This window comes from Kogia breviceps, chromosome 17 (genome assembly GCF_026419965.1).
Source record: "Kogia breviceps isolate mKogBre1 chromosome 17, mKogBre1 haplotype 1, whole genome shotgun sequence".
Taxonomy (NCBI): Eukaryota; Metazoa; Chordata; class Mammalia; order Artiodactyla; family Physeteridae; genus Kogia; species Kogia breviceps.
In genome coordinates, this window is record NC_081326.1 from 77,408,634 (window position 1) to 77,425,069 (window position 16,436).

The following is a 16,436-nucleotide window of genomic DNA, read 5'->3' on the forward strand; positions in this document are numbered from 1 at the left end:
AAATGCAGATGCCTCCAGCTGCCGAACTTCTTTCATTTGGCCATCTAGACTTCTGACACCTTGCTGTGAGTTCGTTTATTAGATTTCTTTCGGGGCTGGGTGGCAAAGGGAAAGGAAATGGATGAGGGAGCTTTGGAGTGCTCCTGGCTTCTGGGGAGGGGCCCTCCCAGGTTCTCCAGCCCCCACAGCACTGCTGCCACACCCTGCTGGCAGTCCCTCACTCACGTGGTCCAAACAGATCTCCAGTGCCTGCTCTGGCCCAGGGGCCTAGGGGGCTGCAAGCACCGTGTGCACAAATGTGCCAGCGTCTTGGGGTCCTCCTCCTTCACAGGATTGTCAGCTGGGCAGTTGTAATGGAGCCAAATGAAATTTCACTTTTGTAGGTCACAGCTTTGAAATAGCTTCAATTTCTTATGGTTCTACTGCTAAGGGAAGTTTGAGGAGTATTGAGATCACTGAAAAAGGACACAGATCTCATGGGAGGGGTCAGGAAGGAAACTGAGGCCAGAAGATGAGTAGGAGTAAGTAAGCCAGAGAGGAGACTCGTTATAAAGCTACAGGGGGGAGGACACTGTAGCACAGGCTTAGGACGGATGGAACAGAGTCAAGAGTCTTGGACAGGTTCACATATATATGGGAACTTAATTTATTACCAAGGTGGCGCTGCAGAACAGTGTGGAGAGAAGCACCTTTTTTTTTCTTTTTTTAAAAAAAATTATTTATTTATTTTATTTTTGGTTATTTTTGGTTGTGTTGAGTCTTTGTTGCTGCACATGGGCTTTCTGTAGTTGCGCTGAATGAGGGCTACTCTTAGTTGTGGTGTGCAGGCTTCTCATTGCAGTGGCTTATCTTGTTGAGGAGCACAGGCTCTAGGCGCGCAGGCTTCAGTAGTTGTGGCACGTGGGCTCAGTAGTTGTGGCTCGTGGGCTCTAGAGCGCAGGCTCGGTAGTTGTGGCGCATGGGCTTAGTTGCTCCGCGGCATGTGGGATCTTCCCAGACCAGGGATCGAACCCATGTCCCCTGCATTGGCAGGCGGATTCTTAACCCTGCGCTACTAGGGCAATCCCAAGAAGCAGATTTTAAATAAATGGTGCTAGGACAATTGGATATAAATGTGGAAGAAAAATGCAATTGGGGCCTGTACTAGTTATGTATTGATGTGTAACAAATTGCCTCCAAATATAGCGGCTTGAAACAACATTTATTGGGACTTCCCTGGTGGTCCAGTGGCTAAGACCCTGCGCTCCCAATGCAGGGGCCCCAGGTTCAATCTCTGGTCAGGGAACTAGATCTCACGTGTCTCAATGAAGCGTTTGCATGCCGCAACTAAAAAAAAGATCCTGCATGCCGCACTGAAGACCTGGCACAAACAAATAAATAAATATTTTTTTAAAAAACCAAACAAAAACCCAGTATTTATTATCTCAGTCTCTGTGGGTCAGGAGTCCAGGAGCAGCTCAGCTGGATGATTCTGGCTCAGGATCTCACACATTTTCTGAAGACTTACTTGACTGGGGCGGGGAGTCTGCTTCCAAGCTGGTTCCCTTGCTGGTCCCAGTGGGAGGCGGCTGGCTTCCCCCAGAGTGAATGACCTAAAAGGGAGAGCAGGGATGAAGTCACAGTGCCTTTCACATCCTAATCCTGGGTGTCACGCTGTCACGTCTGCCACACTCTATATTCATTATAAGCGAGTGACTAAGTGCAACCCACATTTAAGGAGAGGGGAATTAGGCTCCACCTTTTCAAGGGAAGAGTGTCAAATAATTTGTGGGCATATTTTTAAACCACTATAGATTCCCTACTTTACACTATACACAAACACTAGCTCCAGGTGGACTGTAGACCTAAATGTGATGGAAACCATGCTACTTTTAGAAGATAATATAGGAGACTAGTCTTTAGAAAGATGTCTCATCTGATTAATTCTCAGAGAACTGCAAATTGACTGTAGGAGATACCACGGCCCGCGCACCAGGGTGACAAGACGAATGTGTTTTGTATAAACCAACTGGAATGTTTCTCCATTGCTGTTGGGACTGTAAACTGGTACCACTTTGAGAAGTAGTTGTAGCATCCATTGGGTCATGTCATATAGCCTGCAGTTGGCTGCTGTGCACCCGTGTCTGTGGACAGGGTGTTCACGACAGCCTGTCACTCACAGGCCCACACCCAAGCTGCCCTGGGCCCTCAGAGCTGTGCAAACAGGCATGTAGTGGACTCTTACTCAGCCAAAGGCAGAAAGCCTAGGCCACATACCTCAGAATGGGTGGGTCCCGCACACCTGATGCGAGTGAGGTAGCACAGAGTGTGAGGCCCAGCTCCACCTGGAAGTTCAGCCTGTCAGCACTGCACTCTGCTGTTCCGGAAGGTGCATGGGCGTGTGTAGGTGTAAAGGAAAGCCAGGTGGTGGTCACTGCAAGGAGGAGTGAAAGGAAGGCTCTGGAGAGCTGCTTGGCATCCCGATGGGGTGGAGCTCACATGGTCTCGTGTTTCCATTTTATGTGCGTTGTGTTTTTTGCACTTTCTGTACTTGTATTGTTGACTTAAAACAGCCAGTTATTTTATCAGGAAAATGGGTTTATTTTAGAGGAGCAAAGAATTCAATTCAGGACCTGCAATCCATGGGGAACCACAGGCAAGTCTGGAGAACAAAGAGAAGAAACTCTTTTATAGAGAAGGGGAGTTGGGAGGGGCTGTTCTAAACAGAGTCCATTGGAGGAAACTGGGAGTTTGAAGTTTAGTGGTTTTTCATTGGCTGAGCTGTTGCCCGGCGGGGAGAAAATCTTCCTTCCTCCTGCTGGGTCTGCAACTGAGGTGGAGTGACAGGGTGTGAGAGCTCCCCGTTCCGGCCTCCAGACTCCATTTTATTTTATTTATTTTTAATTTTTATTTATTTATTTTTTGGCTGTGGCTAGTGGGATCTTAGTTCCCTGACCAGGGATCGAGCCCAGGGCCCCTGCAGTGGAAGTGTGGAGTCCTAACCACTGGACCGCCAGGGAGTTCCCCTGACTTCAGTTTAAATGAGGTTTCTGTTTATTAATTTTCACAGTATTACACTTCACAATAAAAAGTTTTTAACAGGACACCCCAATACCCTGGGAAGTCTGTGTAGGAGCCCATCCCAGGCACAGGGACCCCTGTTCCTCCAGACCTGAGAGGCAGGGCATGCAGGGCCAACACGCGGTCTACGGACAGTGGGGCGATAGGCAGGGCTGCTGAGTCCTGGCTGGGATCCTACGCAGGCCCCAGGCCCAGGGTGTCATAGGCTGTGTAAGAAGCCTTACATGGGGCCAGCGGGGCCTTAGGACCGTTTCACGCACGGGGGCGACTGGGTTGAGCCTTGCGATTTCAATGCCCTGGGGCTGCAGTGCGGAGAGGGGCTGGACCCCCGACTAGGGGCAGGGCAGCAGACAGAGGCCCTGTGAAAGACACAGACCCGGTGGGGGCTGGGGGCAGCAGTGGGCTGGGGAGAGTGGCCCCAGGATGGCGCTCTGGCCTCACCTCTGGTGCTGTTACTACACCTCCTTGAGATGAGGGTCCAGCCATGCCATGGGTCTCCTCACTCCTGCCCTTACCTGCTCCCCAGTTCTCACACCTGCCAGGTGTCTTCCTCTGGGCCTTTGCACCAACCCTTCACTTGGCCCGGATGCTCCTTCCTGCCCATGAGGTGGGCACCTGGTAGCTGTGTGGGTCACCCGCCATCCTTCCCTCGAATGCCAGCCTGGGAGGAGCAGGGCTGAGTGCTGCTGGTGGATGGGTGAGTGCGGAGCGAAGCGGTAGGAGGAGGAGCGGGAGACGCTGGCCTCCTGTGGCCCAGGTCTGCCCCGGTGACAGCTGTGGTGTCAGTGTTGCCACGCCGCAATGGACGTGACCGGTGCTGAGGGCGCTCCCGGTGCAGTGGCACTTCCTAGGGGTCCTTGGGAGCCCTGAGGCCAAGTGCTGTGGGGGCTGCTGGGGGCCGGGGCCGCAGGAGGGGCTGCCCATGGCAGGTTCTCCAGACCTGTGGGACATCAGGAGGCTCAGGCTGGGGCACGGTTGAGAGACTGGGGCCTGGAGGAGGGGCCCCTCAGGGGCAGGGACCCATAACACCAGCCCTGCGTTGGCTTTGCGAGGCTTGTGCATCTGGAAGGATCCGTGAGCGTGTCCGGCAGGGTCCCGGGAAGGGCGGGAGCGCGGCCGAGGGGCCAGGGCTGGCCTCAGAGCGCGTCCTGACGCACGCCAAGTGCGGGCTGTGCGACGCTGGCCCTCCCCAGCCTGCTGCCGGGTGCTGGGGAGGCTGTTGGTGCCCTTAACGCTAGAGTCCGCACTTCTGCTTCTGTGACCGAGCGCAGCCTGAAGCCTCAGGGGGTCGATGTGGATGCGGCACTCAAGTCCCCAGCCCAGGTCCCAGTTGGCCAGCTGTCCTGGGAACACCCTCTGTAGTGCTGTCCCCCATATAGGCCCGGTGTGGGGCCCGGACACATTTCTGCTGGGGACAGTGCCTGGAGTGGGCGGCTGGTGGAAGGTGTGTGGTCCACGGGCACCCCCATGAGCAGGGACGGTCACGGTCACCCCACGGGTGGGTGGGCAGGTGCCGGTGCGTTGGGTCACGTGTGCAGCTCCCTGGTGACTGTTGACCTGGGGCCCCTCATTGTGTGTATTGATGCGAAGGGACTGCCGAAGTCTTCGGCCCATTTTCCAATTTGGTGGAGGTTTCTTAGTGAGTTGTTTTTTTTTTCTTTTAAGTGTTTATTTATTTCTTTCTTTATTTTGGCTGCGCTGGGTCTTAGTTGTGGCACACGGGATCTAGTTCCCCGACCAGGGATCGAACCCAGGCCCCCTGCCTTGGGAGCGCCGAGTCTTACCCACTGGACCTCCAGGGAAGTCCCATTTAGTGGTTCTTTTAACATCAGTTGTTGTTATGTATTTCCTACTCTGTGGCTTGCTTTTTCACTTTTTTTTTTCTTTTTTTTTTTTTGCGGTACGTGGGCCTCTCACTGTTGTGGCCTCTCCCGTTGTGGAGCACAGGCTCCGGACGTGCAGGCTCAGCGGCCATGGCTCATGGGCCCAGCCACTCCGCCGCATGTGGGATCTTCCCGGACCGGGGCACGAACCCGTGTCCCCTGCATCGGCAGGCGGATTCTCAACCACTGCGCCACCAGGGAAGCCCTTTCACTCTTTTTATTTTTTTCATATTTTATCTTTTGGCTGCTCTGCGGGGATCTTAGTTCCCTGAACCAATGTCCCCTGCAGTGGAAGCACGGAGTCTTAACCACTGGACCGCCAGGGAAGTCCCTTCACACTTTTAAAATTTCAGTTTGAGGAGAAAGGGTTTGGGAAGCCCCAGACCCTTCCCCTGTCCCCAAGGACACATGGCTGTGGTGCAGAGTCTGGTCTGGGACACAGGCGTGGACACACTCCATTGACCCTTTCAGATTTCACCAGTTTTACATACACCCAAGGGTGTGCGCACACAGGGGTGCGATCTGGTCACTTGTGTTGAACGGTGTGACCACCGCAGTCGAGGACCCTCGGCTGCCCTATGTGGCCCTGGCCACCTCCTTCCTCACCCCACCCCTACCCCATCGGGAATGCTGGGTGGACGGGGCCACACAGGATGTGACTGGGGGAAGAGCAGAGCACCGTCCATATCCACCCCGGCCGTGTGCGTCCATCGTGGGCTCTTTTCATTGTTGAGGGGTGTTCTGTGGGGTGGGTGGACTGGAGTGTGGTTAACGATTCACCCAGTGAAGGACATCTGGGTCGTTTCCAGTTTATGCATAAAATTGCTCTGAAATTCACGTACAGGTCTTTGTGTGAACGTAAGTGTTCATTCTCTGAGATAAATGCCCAAGAGTGCAGCTGCAGGGTCATATGGTAGGTGCATGTTTAGTTTTAAGAAACAGCAGACTGTTTTCCTGAGTGGCCGTGCGTCTCCCATCTCTACCAGCACGGGGTGAGACCCGTCCTTGTCCCGTCCTTGCCGTTCTGATGGCCAACTGTGATTTTCATTTGCATTTTCCCAATGGCCAGTGCTGTTGAACATCTTCTCGTGGGCTTTTCTGCCATCCGTATCCTCTTTAGTGAAATGCCTGTTCACATTTTGCCCCTTTTCTAACTGGAGTGTCTGTTTTCTCACTGCTGAGTTTTGAGACTTCTCTGTGTCCACTGGATAAAAGTCCTTTGTTCTGTTTGTGGTTTGCAAATATATTCTCCAGTCAATAGCATGTCTTCTCACCCTCTGCACAGGGCCTTTAGCAGGACAAAACGTCTAACTTTTGATGAGGTCTATCTAATTTGTCATTTATGGACTGTGCTTTTGGTGTCCAGTCTTCATAGATGCTGTGCTGCCTTACCTTTCATGTGTAGGTGCACAACTCACCCGGGGGTGGGGTCAAGGTGAGCTTTTACATGTGGCTGTTCAACTGTCCCAGCACCATTTATTGAAAAGACTCTGCTGCTCTGCAGTGTCATAAATTGAACGTCTGTGCATGTGTGACTGTTTCTGGACTCCGTTCTGTTCTGTCAGTCTATTTCTCTATCCCTGAGCACTTCAGATTTGTCCCTTTTTAGGATTGTACTGACAATTCTTGCCCTTTGGCATTTCCTATTAAATGGAGAATCAGTTTGTGAATTTCAGATAGGACCAGTGGGATTTTGATTGGGATTGCATTGACTCTTAGATGAATTTGGGGAGAAATAGCATCTTTAGAGTTCAGAGTCTTTTGACCCCTAAGCACGGTGTGTCCCTTTTGGTCTTTCTCTCGTGTTTCAATAAGGTTCAGTGATTTTCTGTGTGGAGACCTTGCACATCTTTTATTAGATTTATTCCTAGACATTGATGCTTTGGGACACTTAGTATTATAAATACCATTATTACCATTTTTCACCTTCTAACTGTTGCTGGCATTTACAGATATAATAGATTTTTGTACATTAACCTTGTATCTCTAAGTGGGACTTCCCTGGCAGTCCAGTGGGTAAGACTCCGTGCTCCCAATGCAGGGGGCCTGGGTTTGATCCCTGGTTGGGAAACTAGATCCCGCATGCAAGCCACAACTAAGAGTCTGCATGCCACAACGAAGATCCCGCATGCCACAACTAAAACCCGGTGCAGCCAAAATAAATAAAAATCAACTTGTATCTATTACTATTGCTGTGTTCTCATATTCTAATAATTTTCTAGGATGTTTCAGGTTTTTATCATACACAATATGTCATTCGCAAATACTGAGTTTTTTCTTACCCTTCTTGTTCTTTAATACGTGTGTGTGTATGTATCTGTGTATATATACATGTATGTATGTATTTTGGCCGCACCACGTGGCTTGTAGGATCTTAGTTCTCTGACCAGGGATCAAACCTGGTCCTTCAGCAGTGAAATCGTGGAGTCTTAACTACTGGACAGGCAGGGAGTTCCCCTACCCTTCCTATTCTTATTCCTTTTATTTCTTTTTCTTGCCCAGTTGCACTGGCGAAAACCTTTAGTACAATATGAATAGAGCTAGTGATAGCAGACACCCTTGTCTCCTCCAGTAGGGTTTGCTGTTTTCTTAAAATTAGGTTGGGATCATCACTCTGCCGAGGGGAAGGGCCCAGAGGAGAGGGCTGATGCTGGGAGATTGTCCTGGAGGATCTTGGGGTGTGGGTGGAAGGCCCTGTGGGTGGGCTCAGTGGCCGGTGACTTTTTCACAGAGGTGGGTGTCCTCTGCTGATGGCTTCTGTCTTGTCACGAAACGTGTCAGTAGCTGAATGTGAGGACGAGGAAGAAAGGGGAGAGGGCAGCTGTAGGGTTTCCCGAAGCTTTAGCGCCATCGTGTCTGAGTGTGGGCTCCTCAGTCAGCAGCTTTGCTGGTACATTCAGAGTTGGGGCCGTTGTGTTGGGCCGGGCCTGGGACTTTCTGACAAGTTCAGTGAAGTGGCAGGGCCAGGGAGCGTGTGCTGATGGGGCTTGAAGCTGCTGCTTGAGGACACATCATCCTGGGGTGCTGGAGTCAGCAGTGAGCCGGGAGGGGTGATGGGCAGAGAACCGGGTGTTGGTTCACCGAGAAGCCGGGGCGGGGTTGGGGAGTTACTGGAGGTGACAGGGTCCAGGGTGTCCTTGAGGCGGAGGATGAGGTCACTGGCAGGAAGAAGAGGTCAACACCGAGGGGCAGGGAGTTGAAGGGTGGTCCACGGGAATATCGAGACCACCAGGAATTCAGGCCTGATGCAGCGATGCGGCGACGCCCTCGGCAAGGGCTGGGGTGGGGATCGGTGGTGGGTGCGGCGGATGGACGACGGATGTGTCAGCCAGGACTCTTTCGGGGAGGAGGGGGAAGGGGCTGCAGGCTGCAGCAGGAAGAGGGGTCGTGGCACTTCCAGGCCTGGGGGCGAGGCGGGGAGAGAAAAAGCAGCCCTGGAGAAGGCTGGTGGGAAGGGAGCAGGGTGGAGGGGCCGCGGTCCTGTCCGGGGCAGAGCAAAGGCTGAGTGATGGGGCTGAGGGCGTGGGGGGTTGCTGGAGCCGGGCCCCGGGGGAGGGTGTCAGGACTGGGGGGCGGAGAGCAGGGTCAGGAGACCCCTCCTCTGTGCCTCTCCTCTCACGAAGCCTCTCTCTTGCCTCCCACAAACGTGGTCTGAGATTCTCAGGAGGTGGGCCCCACCACGTCGGAGCCACTGCACCTCCGCCTTGGGGGCTGCTGCTGGGCCACCGCGAGGAGACCACCTGTGTGCCAGGCAGGCAGCCTGCAGGGCAGCCCCTTGGCCGAGCGGCTCTGAGGCTTTCTACGCTTGAGTAGTTACTCAGGCTCGTCCTTTAGGGCTGGTGCTCTCAGCCTTCGTGGTCCAGCCACGGGTGCCGTCCACGCTCACGTCCTGCTTCCAGTTTGCATGTGTTGATTATCAGGGAGTTGAGTATCTATCTGGATGTTTCCAGTGGGATCCATGCTCTGTCCCTGTGTGTGGCCGTCATGATTGACATGAGGACCACTCTGTCCTGTTTATTGCAAACGTTTTTACCCAGTTGACCATTTGTCTTTTGATTTTATAGGTTTCGTTTTCAATTGTTTTGTTTTTACAGTGCAGACATTTAAAAAATCTAGTGCAGTCCGATTTATCAGTTTTCTTTTTGGTTTCTGGGTTTTGTGTCAAGCTTAGAAAGGCTTTCCCCACTGCTGGGGTCACACGGACGGCCTCGCCTTCTTCCTTCTGGTTCTCGTGTGGTTTTACTTTTCCCACGGCTGGGTCAGTGATGCATCTGGATTGGTTTTGGTGTGAGGAGAGAGGTGGCGTCCCACCCTGCCGCCTGTTCGCGCAGGCCTTCCCTGAGGCCCCCGCTCGGTTCTCCTGTCTGTGCCTCCGCTGACCACTCCCTTCCACATACTCTCTGCTGGGCGTCCTGGCCCTGCTCACCGTGGACACTGCTCGGTCCCACTTCTCAGGCCCTCTTTCCTCCGTGTGCCCCTTGCTGGCCCCTTCCTTGCATCTGGCAGCCTGTCCTGCCCTCCTCCTGTGGCTCCTCTCCTTTTCCACCACTGCCGGGGGTGTGTGTGCGGGTCCCATCGTCTCTCCTGCCAGGTCCCCCCACCCCTCAGATCTGATCACGTCACTCATTTGTCTGGAAGCCTCTGGGCTCCCCCGGCCCAGGCTGAGGCCAGCTCCTCTGCTGACCCTGGCACGGGCTGGTCCTGTTAGTCCCAGCCCCCCGAGGCCGCACCTGATACCTGACAGGTGTGCGCCCACCTGCCCTCCCTGAACAGAGCACCAAATGTTGTTTCGAAGAGGTTCACCTTCACGTGGCTCAAAAGCCAAAGAACAGGAGTGACCCAAAGCTCTGGTGCCGTCCACCTGCACCCCCTGCCCCGCCCCCACCCCGCCTGAGGCCCTTCCCATTGCTTCCCTCGTCATCCTGTGTTTCTGATACAGGTTTACATGTGTGTTTACACAAAAGTTGCTTATCATGTACAGATTTTACACCTTTTTTCCTTCACTGAACAGTTTCTTAGTGACCTTCTTAGGAGGGTGCATAGGAGGCTTCCTCATAAACCCCTTAGGGCCTTACTTAATGACCCTTTGATAGACGTGTAGGATGTAAAGGCTGCTGCAGTGAGGGGCCTGATGGTAGTGCTGTGGGATTAGCTTCTAGAACGTTCTAGAACAGGCCCGCTGGAGGCAGGTGAGTGCCCCCGGGGACAGCTGCTCTGCACGCACGTGCTGTCACCGTGGAAACTCTGCCCTGGCCGCACGCCCAGATCTGCTCCTCCGTGGGTCCCGCACCAGTGCGAGGAGGAGCCTGCTACCCACCGGCCCAGCTGCTTGGCTCCTGGCCTCTCCGTCCCTGCTGCTCACACCTCCTCAGCCCACCCCACCCCGCTGCTGGTGCCCCCAGCCCTTCCCTGGGCCCATCAGGTGGGCCCACCCCGGGGCCACAGTGGCCCTCCTCCTCACCGGCGCACGTCCTGCGCCTCCTCTGAGGGCAGGCCAGCTTTCCTTGTCCCCTGACCCGAGGCCACCCCCAGGCCAGGCTGGTGGGGCAGGGCTGGGGACGGCATGGCAAGACCGCTGGCCTGGCGGAGTGCCTGTTGTGAGCCAGACCCTGCCCTTGGGGCGTCAGGTTCCCTCCCTGAGCAGGTCCCCACCTGAGGCCGCCCTCCAGGTCCCAGCACGTGACCCTGGGCACGGACCGGGTGGGCCCCCAGCTGGCCGGTCCTCTGCGGGACAAATGGTGCCCTTGGTGGACTTGTGCCCGCGGCAGCCGGATATGCAGTAGGGATGGGAGGCTTCCCAGGTGAGCCAGGCTGGGGCGGAAGGGTGAGCGGGTGGGGCAGGGGGTCGGCCCAGGGATGAAGCCCAGCCACTCGTGGTCCCCGAGCAAACAGATGCCCCGCCTGCAACGCAGCGGGGTCTGCTCTGCCTCGGGGTTTGGGCAACCAAGCCCCAGCCCCTGGGCCGTGACACTTACGTGCCCTCGCCTGCTAACAGGCACGTCTGTGTATGTGGCTCTGCAAGGTGGCGACACACACTTCGCTCTTCCCAGAGGGGCAGCTGGTCGTTCCCCATCTTTGCTGCTGTAGATAGAGCCACAGGGAAAAGGAGCTCCGACAAACCTTAAGCAGGACAGGGGTGCCCAGCCCCAGAACCTGAGGGGCGGTGGGCACCCCACTCCTCCTCCCACGCCCCCGGCCCTTCTCTGAGACTCTGTCCCCCCCGCCCCCTGCCACTTCATCTCTCCTTTCCTCTCTTTGAGCAAGGCACAGCCTCCATGTCCCTGGGTGAGCGAAGGGACACTTCCCGACCCTCAAAGGCTCTGGGCTCTTGCTACACTGTCCCTGATTCTCACAGATGTTGGGAGGTGGCCACGAGAGGCAGGACGGTGGCGGTGTCAGCAGGGCCCCACGGGTTTAGGCCTCCGCTCCCCAGGTGGGAAATGGGCATAATGACAGGGACCTGCCAGCGGCGGCACAGGGCTGGGACTGTGGATGGCGAGGGGCTGCCGAGACACTCAGGCCAGCGTGTGTCTGTCCACACCGAGGGCCTGGGCTGGAGCCCATAAGCCGGGTGTCCAGGGGTATGCTCGACAGACTCTGGACATGGCCCAGTGGCGTGGGCTCAGAGGGTGAGGGGCAGTGGCCACTGTCCTTCCAGAAGCTCCTCCCACCTCAGCCCCACACTTCCATGCAGTGCCCCAGGCATGGAGCTGAGAAGTGGAAAAATTGTCCAGATTATCTCTGTTTGACATTCCAGGGAGGCTTGGGGCAGGATTTGTGGACTGAGGCGGCAGCCGCCCTGCTTGGCCCCCTTGGCCTGGGTGTGGTGCAGTGGTCAGTTGTTGAGACGCCACTGAGCTGCCCTGGCCTTTGTGGCTCAGCTGAGGGGTGAGTCTTGCAGCTTGGGGGACTGTTCCTGGACCGTGTGGCTGGGAGGAGGCGGAAGAGTGGGGCTTGAGGAGGGGGAGCCGGCAGGGAGCTTAGACTCAGCCTGGGGGGGCGGGGGCTGGGCGCTGTGCTGCCCCCCATGGAGAACTGTTCCAGGATGGGCACCCACTGCAGCGGGGTCCTGGGGCTCCCTGGGGTCACCTTTCTCCCAGAGGAGGCGGTCCAGCGGCCCACGGACCCACCCAAGGTCACATGCAGACTGTCCTCAGGCAGCTTCCAGCAAGGACTGCTGCCAGAGGGGCCCAGAGGGGACCTGGGGCTTCAGGCAGGTGGGTCCCCCAGAGAAGGGGGCTGAGGACACGGTTGAGCTGCTATAGCCCAGCAGGAGACCAGAGCCTCCAGTGTGCAGCGCCCGGGCCGTTGGGGGCCCACAGGGAGCAGGTCTCTCTCTTGAGCCCTGTGCTGCTTGGGGCGCAGGGGTGGGCGGGGGTGAGGCTTCAGATCCTGCCCCAGATGCATTTTCATGGGTGGCCTTCAAAATAAGAAAACAACAGCTAGAAGACACAACATCTGTTCAACTTGAAAAGCTGGTGGTTATTCTATTTTAGGTTGTTTTCTGTCCCCCACCCTGCTTGCTTCCCCCACATGCAGGGGTCTTAGTTCTCTGACCAGGGAATCGAACCTGTGCACTGGAACCATGGAGTCCTAACCACTGGACCATCAGGGAATTCCCCTCTAGGGGAATTTTCTGTAGGACGTGGGCATCAGAATCTCTTCTTCCATAAAATGATGGGGTAGATGACATCTCCTAAATCTTGTCAAACCTAACAAAATCGGGCTGCGGCTCTGATGTTGGCACCCACCTGGAGAAGATGGTCCCTGAGGGCCTGTGAGCCTGCTCTGCCATGGACCCTTGGCCTGCAGGGGACTTCCTCCCTCGTGGACAGGGTGGGGGGCGGCATCCTCTGTGGGTTCCCTTCCCCTTCCCATGGCTGGAGATGGGGTCGGGGGTGGCCCTGGGCAGAGTGTCTTTCTCCTTCCTGTGGTCTCTTGGGGCAGGCTCTTCTGAGACCTACCCCAGAGAGGTGAAGATCCCATGTGTGGGCTGGAGGGGGTCCCACCTCCCTCCAGGGGAACATGAGGCTACCTGTGAGTGGCCAGCAGGGAGGGAGAGTCTTAAAGAGCCAGTGAAAGCTCTGCCATGCCTTGGGTATGGTCTGGGATCCACCCCCAGCCTGATGGGTGGGGAGTTGGCCCAGTGCCTGCAGGCCTCCTGCCTGTCTCTGGTGTCTCGGGGGCAGAGAGGCGGGACTTGAGGGATCCAGGCAGGGGTCTAGGCAGCTCATTGTCTGCCGGGCCCCAGCAGTCTGCAGAGGTGGCCAGCTGGGGGCTGGCTGCCTGGAGCAGGAGTGCTGCCTGGAGAGCTCTTTCCTGGGCCTCGCTGGTCCCCTGTCCTGTTCCCAGGAAGCCTCTGAGGTCTGGCCCGCAGAGTGGATAGCTGGAGTGCCAGCAAAGTCCAGGGCAAGGCAGCGCTGTAAAGCGAGGCTCCCTATACACTGGGGGTCTCAGGGCAGGAGGGACCTGACTTCATTTGATCTGGCCCAGGACAGTTCCCTTCCAGAAGGAATGGGGCACTCACTGAGGCCCCCGAGTACAAGTCTGGACAGAAGAAGGCTGGGTCAGTCTCTAGACGGCCACGAGGTCTGGCCGAGTGGGGATAGGGACACTCCCGGTGGGCAGGGTGAGCTGCAGGTGGGCACCTTCTGGGTGCAGCATGGCCATGGCCTCCCGAGGAGTGTCTTGGGACCGCGCCTAGTGAGCACCCCGGGTGTGCTGGGCAGGACGGGCCATGGCGGCGACCGGGGGGCTGTGCCCCAGCCCAGCTGCCTGCCCACCTGTCAGTCAGGCAGGCCACCTGCTCCTGTGTTCACACGGCCAGGGCCCGGACCGCCACCCAGGATGGGAGAGGGGAGCATCGAGTGGCCTGAGCTAGAAACAAAAAGCCCGGCGAGGAAGAGGCCCAGACGGGCGGTGCGGAGCTGGGGTGCTGGTCAGGACGGGCCAGGCCCTCCACCCTCCGTAGCTACAGCCGAGCGGCAGGGCCCGCCCTCGGGAAGGCCGCAGGCCGGCCGCACAGCCCTCGGGGAGTCCAGCGGAGCCCAAGGAGAAGGTGACCTTGGCCAGCCCAGCCCGGGCGCACAGGTCAGGGGTGCTGCGGGGCAAGGGCTGAGCTGGGGGCCTTGAGGGGCTGCCTCTCAGAAAGGCCGCCGCCGCCCAGCCTGCAGAGCCCTTGCTGGGAACACCGGGTGTGTGCGCCAGAATGCGGCACGGCCAGCCCCCTCCGCTCCGCCAGGACCTCCCGGGCAGGGCTTGCCCTCACACAGGGCGGGGCTCCGGGTGGAGCCCCGTCGGCCCCGTGCTGCTGCCGTCTGGCCTTGACTCGCTTCCTGCTTCCTCCTCTCAGGCCAGCCGGAGCACCTGCCGTGTACAGCTGGGCCGCCGGCTCCTCCGAAGGGGAGGCCTTCCTGAAGACACAGTTGCCAGGCCCGCTGTACCCTCGGTGCCCTGGCCGCTTAGAGAGCCTCAGCCCCAGGCACTGGGGGGCCGGACCCCGGGACTCTGGACACACACCTGCCTGGGCCCCCTGTGGCCACACCTCCTCGTTAGCACCGACCCCAGAAGGCTGGGGGCCTGGGGAGGGAAGGCCCCCGCCACGGCTGCTCCTAAACCCCACCTGGTCCCCTAAGGCCTGTTAGGTGAGAAGGGCTTTTAGGGCTCCCAGGGGCCTCTGCCCCTTGCCCTGGCGTCCCCTTCCCCTCGGCGAGGTGTCAGGGAGCAGCAACTTTGTTATCTGGGTCATTAGTTTCAGACCCTGAACGGAGGCTGGCCGGCTCCAGGACCACTTCCCACAGGGCGGGCACCCTGACCCCACGAGGGAGGGAGGCCTTGTCCATTGAGCAGCCGAGGTGCCAGGGCCCTGGGAGGCCGGCTGCAGGCGCCCTCCCTTGCTGCCCTTTCTGCCTGGGGCCCGGGCCCCTCATGGCTGCCCGGGTCTGGTCACAGCGGGGGACCTCCTGACCCAGCCTTGCCAGGGGCAGAGGACACCGCGCCTGAGAGAGGGGATGCCCCCCAGGGCGCCAGCCCAGCCAGCTGCCCCGCCTCTCAGGCCCAGCCTGGCCCCCGCGCTTCCTGGCCCGGTGCCCCCAGCAGCCCCCCCGGCAGGCAGCCCCCGCCATGGCCGAGCACCTGGAGCTGCTGGCAGAGATGCCCGCGGTGGGCAGGATGAGCGCGCGGGAGCGGCTGAAGCACGCCCAGAAGCGGCGCGCCCAGCAGGTGAAGGTGTGGGCCCAGGCGGAGAAGGAGGCGCACGGCAGGAGGGGCCCGCGGGAGCAGTCACTGAAGGAGGCGGCCGGCGGCTGGCCGCGGAAGCGGGTCCTCTTCCCCCCCAGCGTTGCCCTTCTGGAGGCGGCTGCCCGGAACGACCTGGAGGAAGGCGAGTGTGGGCCGGCCGCGCACGGCAGGCAGCCCTGTCCCTGTCCCCATCCCCCCGCGCGGGCCTCGAGAGGTCCACCGAGGGCGAGGCCACAGACCCCAAGTGGTGGGAGCCCCCAGGGCAGCCCTCACAGGCCAGCCTGCAGAGGGTCCTGCAGTGGAGGGGAGGCCTGGGGGGGTGGGCAGGGGCCCTGGGTGGGCCCACAGGGCTTGGCTCGGGTGGGCTGGGTGCCGCCCGGTCTTCGCCGCCTCTTCCCAGGGCGCCGGGCTTGGCTTGGGACACCTGCTTGCCTGGGTCCTGAGCCTCCATACAGGAGTACGGTGGAGCCCACCTGGGCAGGTTAGAGCACTGGGCGCGGGGCTCCCCGTATGGGCTGGCCCCTCGATGCCTGCCCCTGGCCCTGCCTCTTCCCATCAGAACCTCCCCAGACGACAGGCCTGAACTGTGGGCAGGCTTCCTGTGCCCTTTCTGTGCCCACATGCTCACAGCCCCTCTGCTCTCCCAGGGGGCTCCCGAGGGCGCTTTCTGCCTCCCTCCAGGGCGGAGGCCTCTGCCGTAGAAGCTGGGGTGCAGAGGGCAAGGAGGGGCAGGGTGTGCCTCAGGCTGGTGCACGGGAGCTGCGGGGAGGAGGGTGCAGCCAGGGAGGGCCAGGCCTGGGCACCCTGGGCCCACACTCTTGGCTGCAGCGGTGCAGGGGTAGGGGGCTGCAAGTGCCAGAGGAGGGGCGTGTGTGTGCGTGTGAGTGTGTGTGTGTGTGAGAGAGAGAGAGAGAGAGAGAGAGAGAGAGAGAGAGGGGAAGGCTGGGGGAAGCATGGGACCTGACACAGGGATGGCTAACAGGAGGTGCCAGCACCCAGGCCTGGGGGACGACGGTGGAGATGGCTGTCACACAGGAGGGCCCTAGTGCCATGACTCAGGAGGGCATCCTGCTGGAGGGTAGAGGCAGAGTGCAGCTGTCTGTACCCCGCTTGGGGGCCCAGCTCCTGAGCCCTCGGCCTGGGCTCTGGTGTCCCTCCTGCCACCTGTACCACCGCCTTTCTCCCCGTCCTCTGCTCTCCTGGCTACACACAGCAGTCAGCCCAGGTACCCCAGGTGCAGGGACCTGAGCAGGA

At 58.5% G+C, this 16,436-nt stretch overlaps 1 protein-coding gene and 1 long non-coding RNA gene across 10 annotated transcripts in view; one reads left to right on the top strand and one right to left on the bottom strand.

Moving 5' to 3' along the window:
- PPP1R16A (protein phosphatase 1 regulatory subunit 16A) overlaps positions 1 to 16,436 on the top strand; it is a 29,884-nt gene that overhangs the window by 9,853 nt on the left and 3,595 nt on the right. For all 9 annotated transcript variants that reach the window (XM_067017785.1, XM_067017782.1, XM_067017786.1 and 6 more), the window contains one exon: positions 14,296 to 15,324. In XM_067017785.1, coding sequence (XP_066873886.1) covers positions 15,066 to 15,324 — 259 coding nt within the window. In that variant the 5' untranslated portion in view covers positions 14,296 to 15,065. The remainder of the gene's footprint in view (positions 1 to 14,295; positions 15,325 to 16,436) is intronic.
- LOC136792923 (uncharacterized) lies at positions 1,293 to 16,075 on the bottom strand. Its single transcript, XR_010837544.1, has 4 exons — positions 15,078 to 16,075; positions 10,919 to 11,024; positions 1,508 to 1,592; positions 1,293 to 1,360 (listed from the first exon to the last, which is right to left on the bottom strand). It is a non-coding gene; the product is annotated as an uncharacterized lncRNA (long non-coding RNA).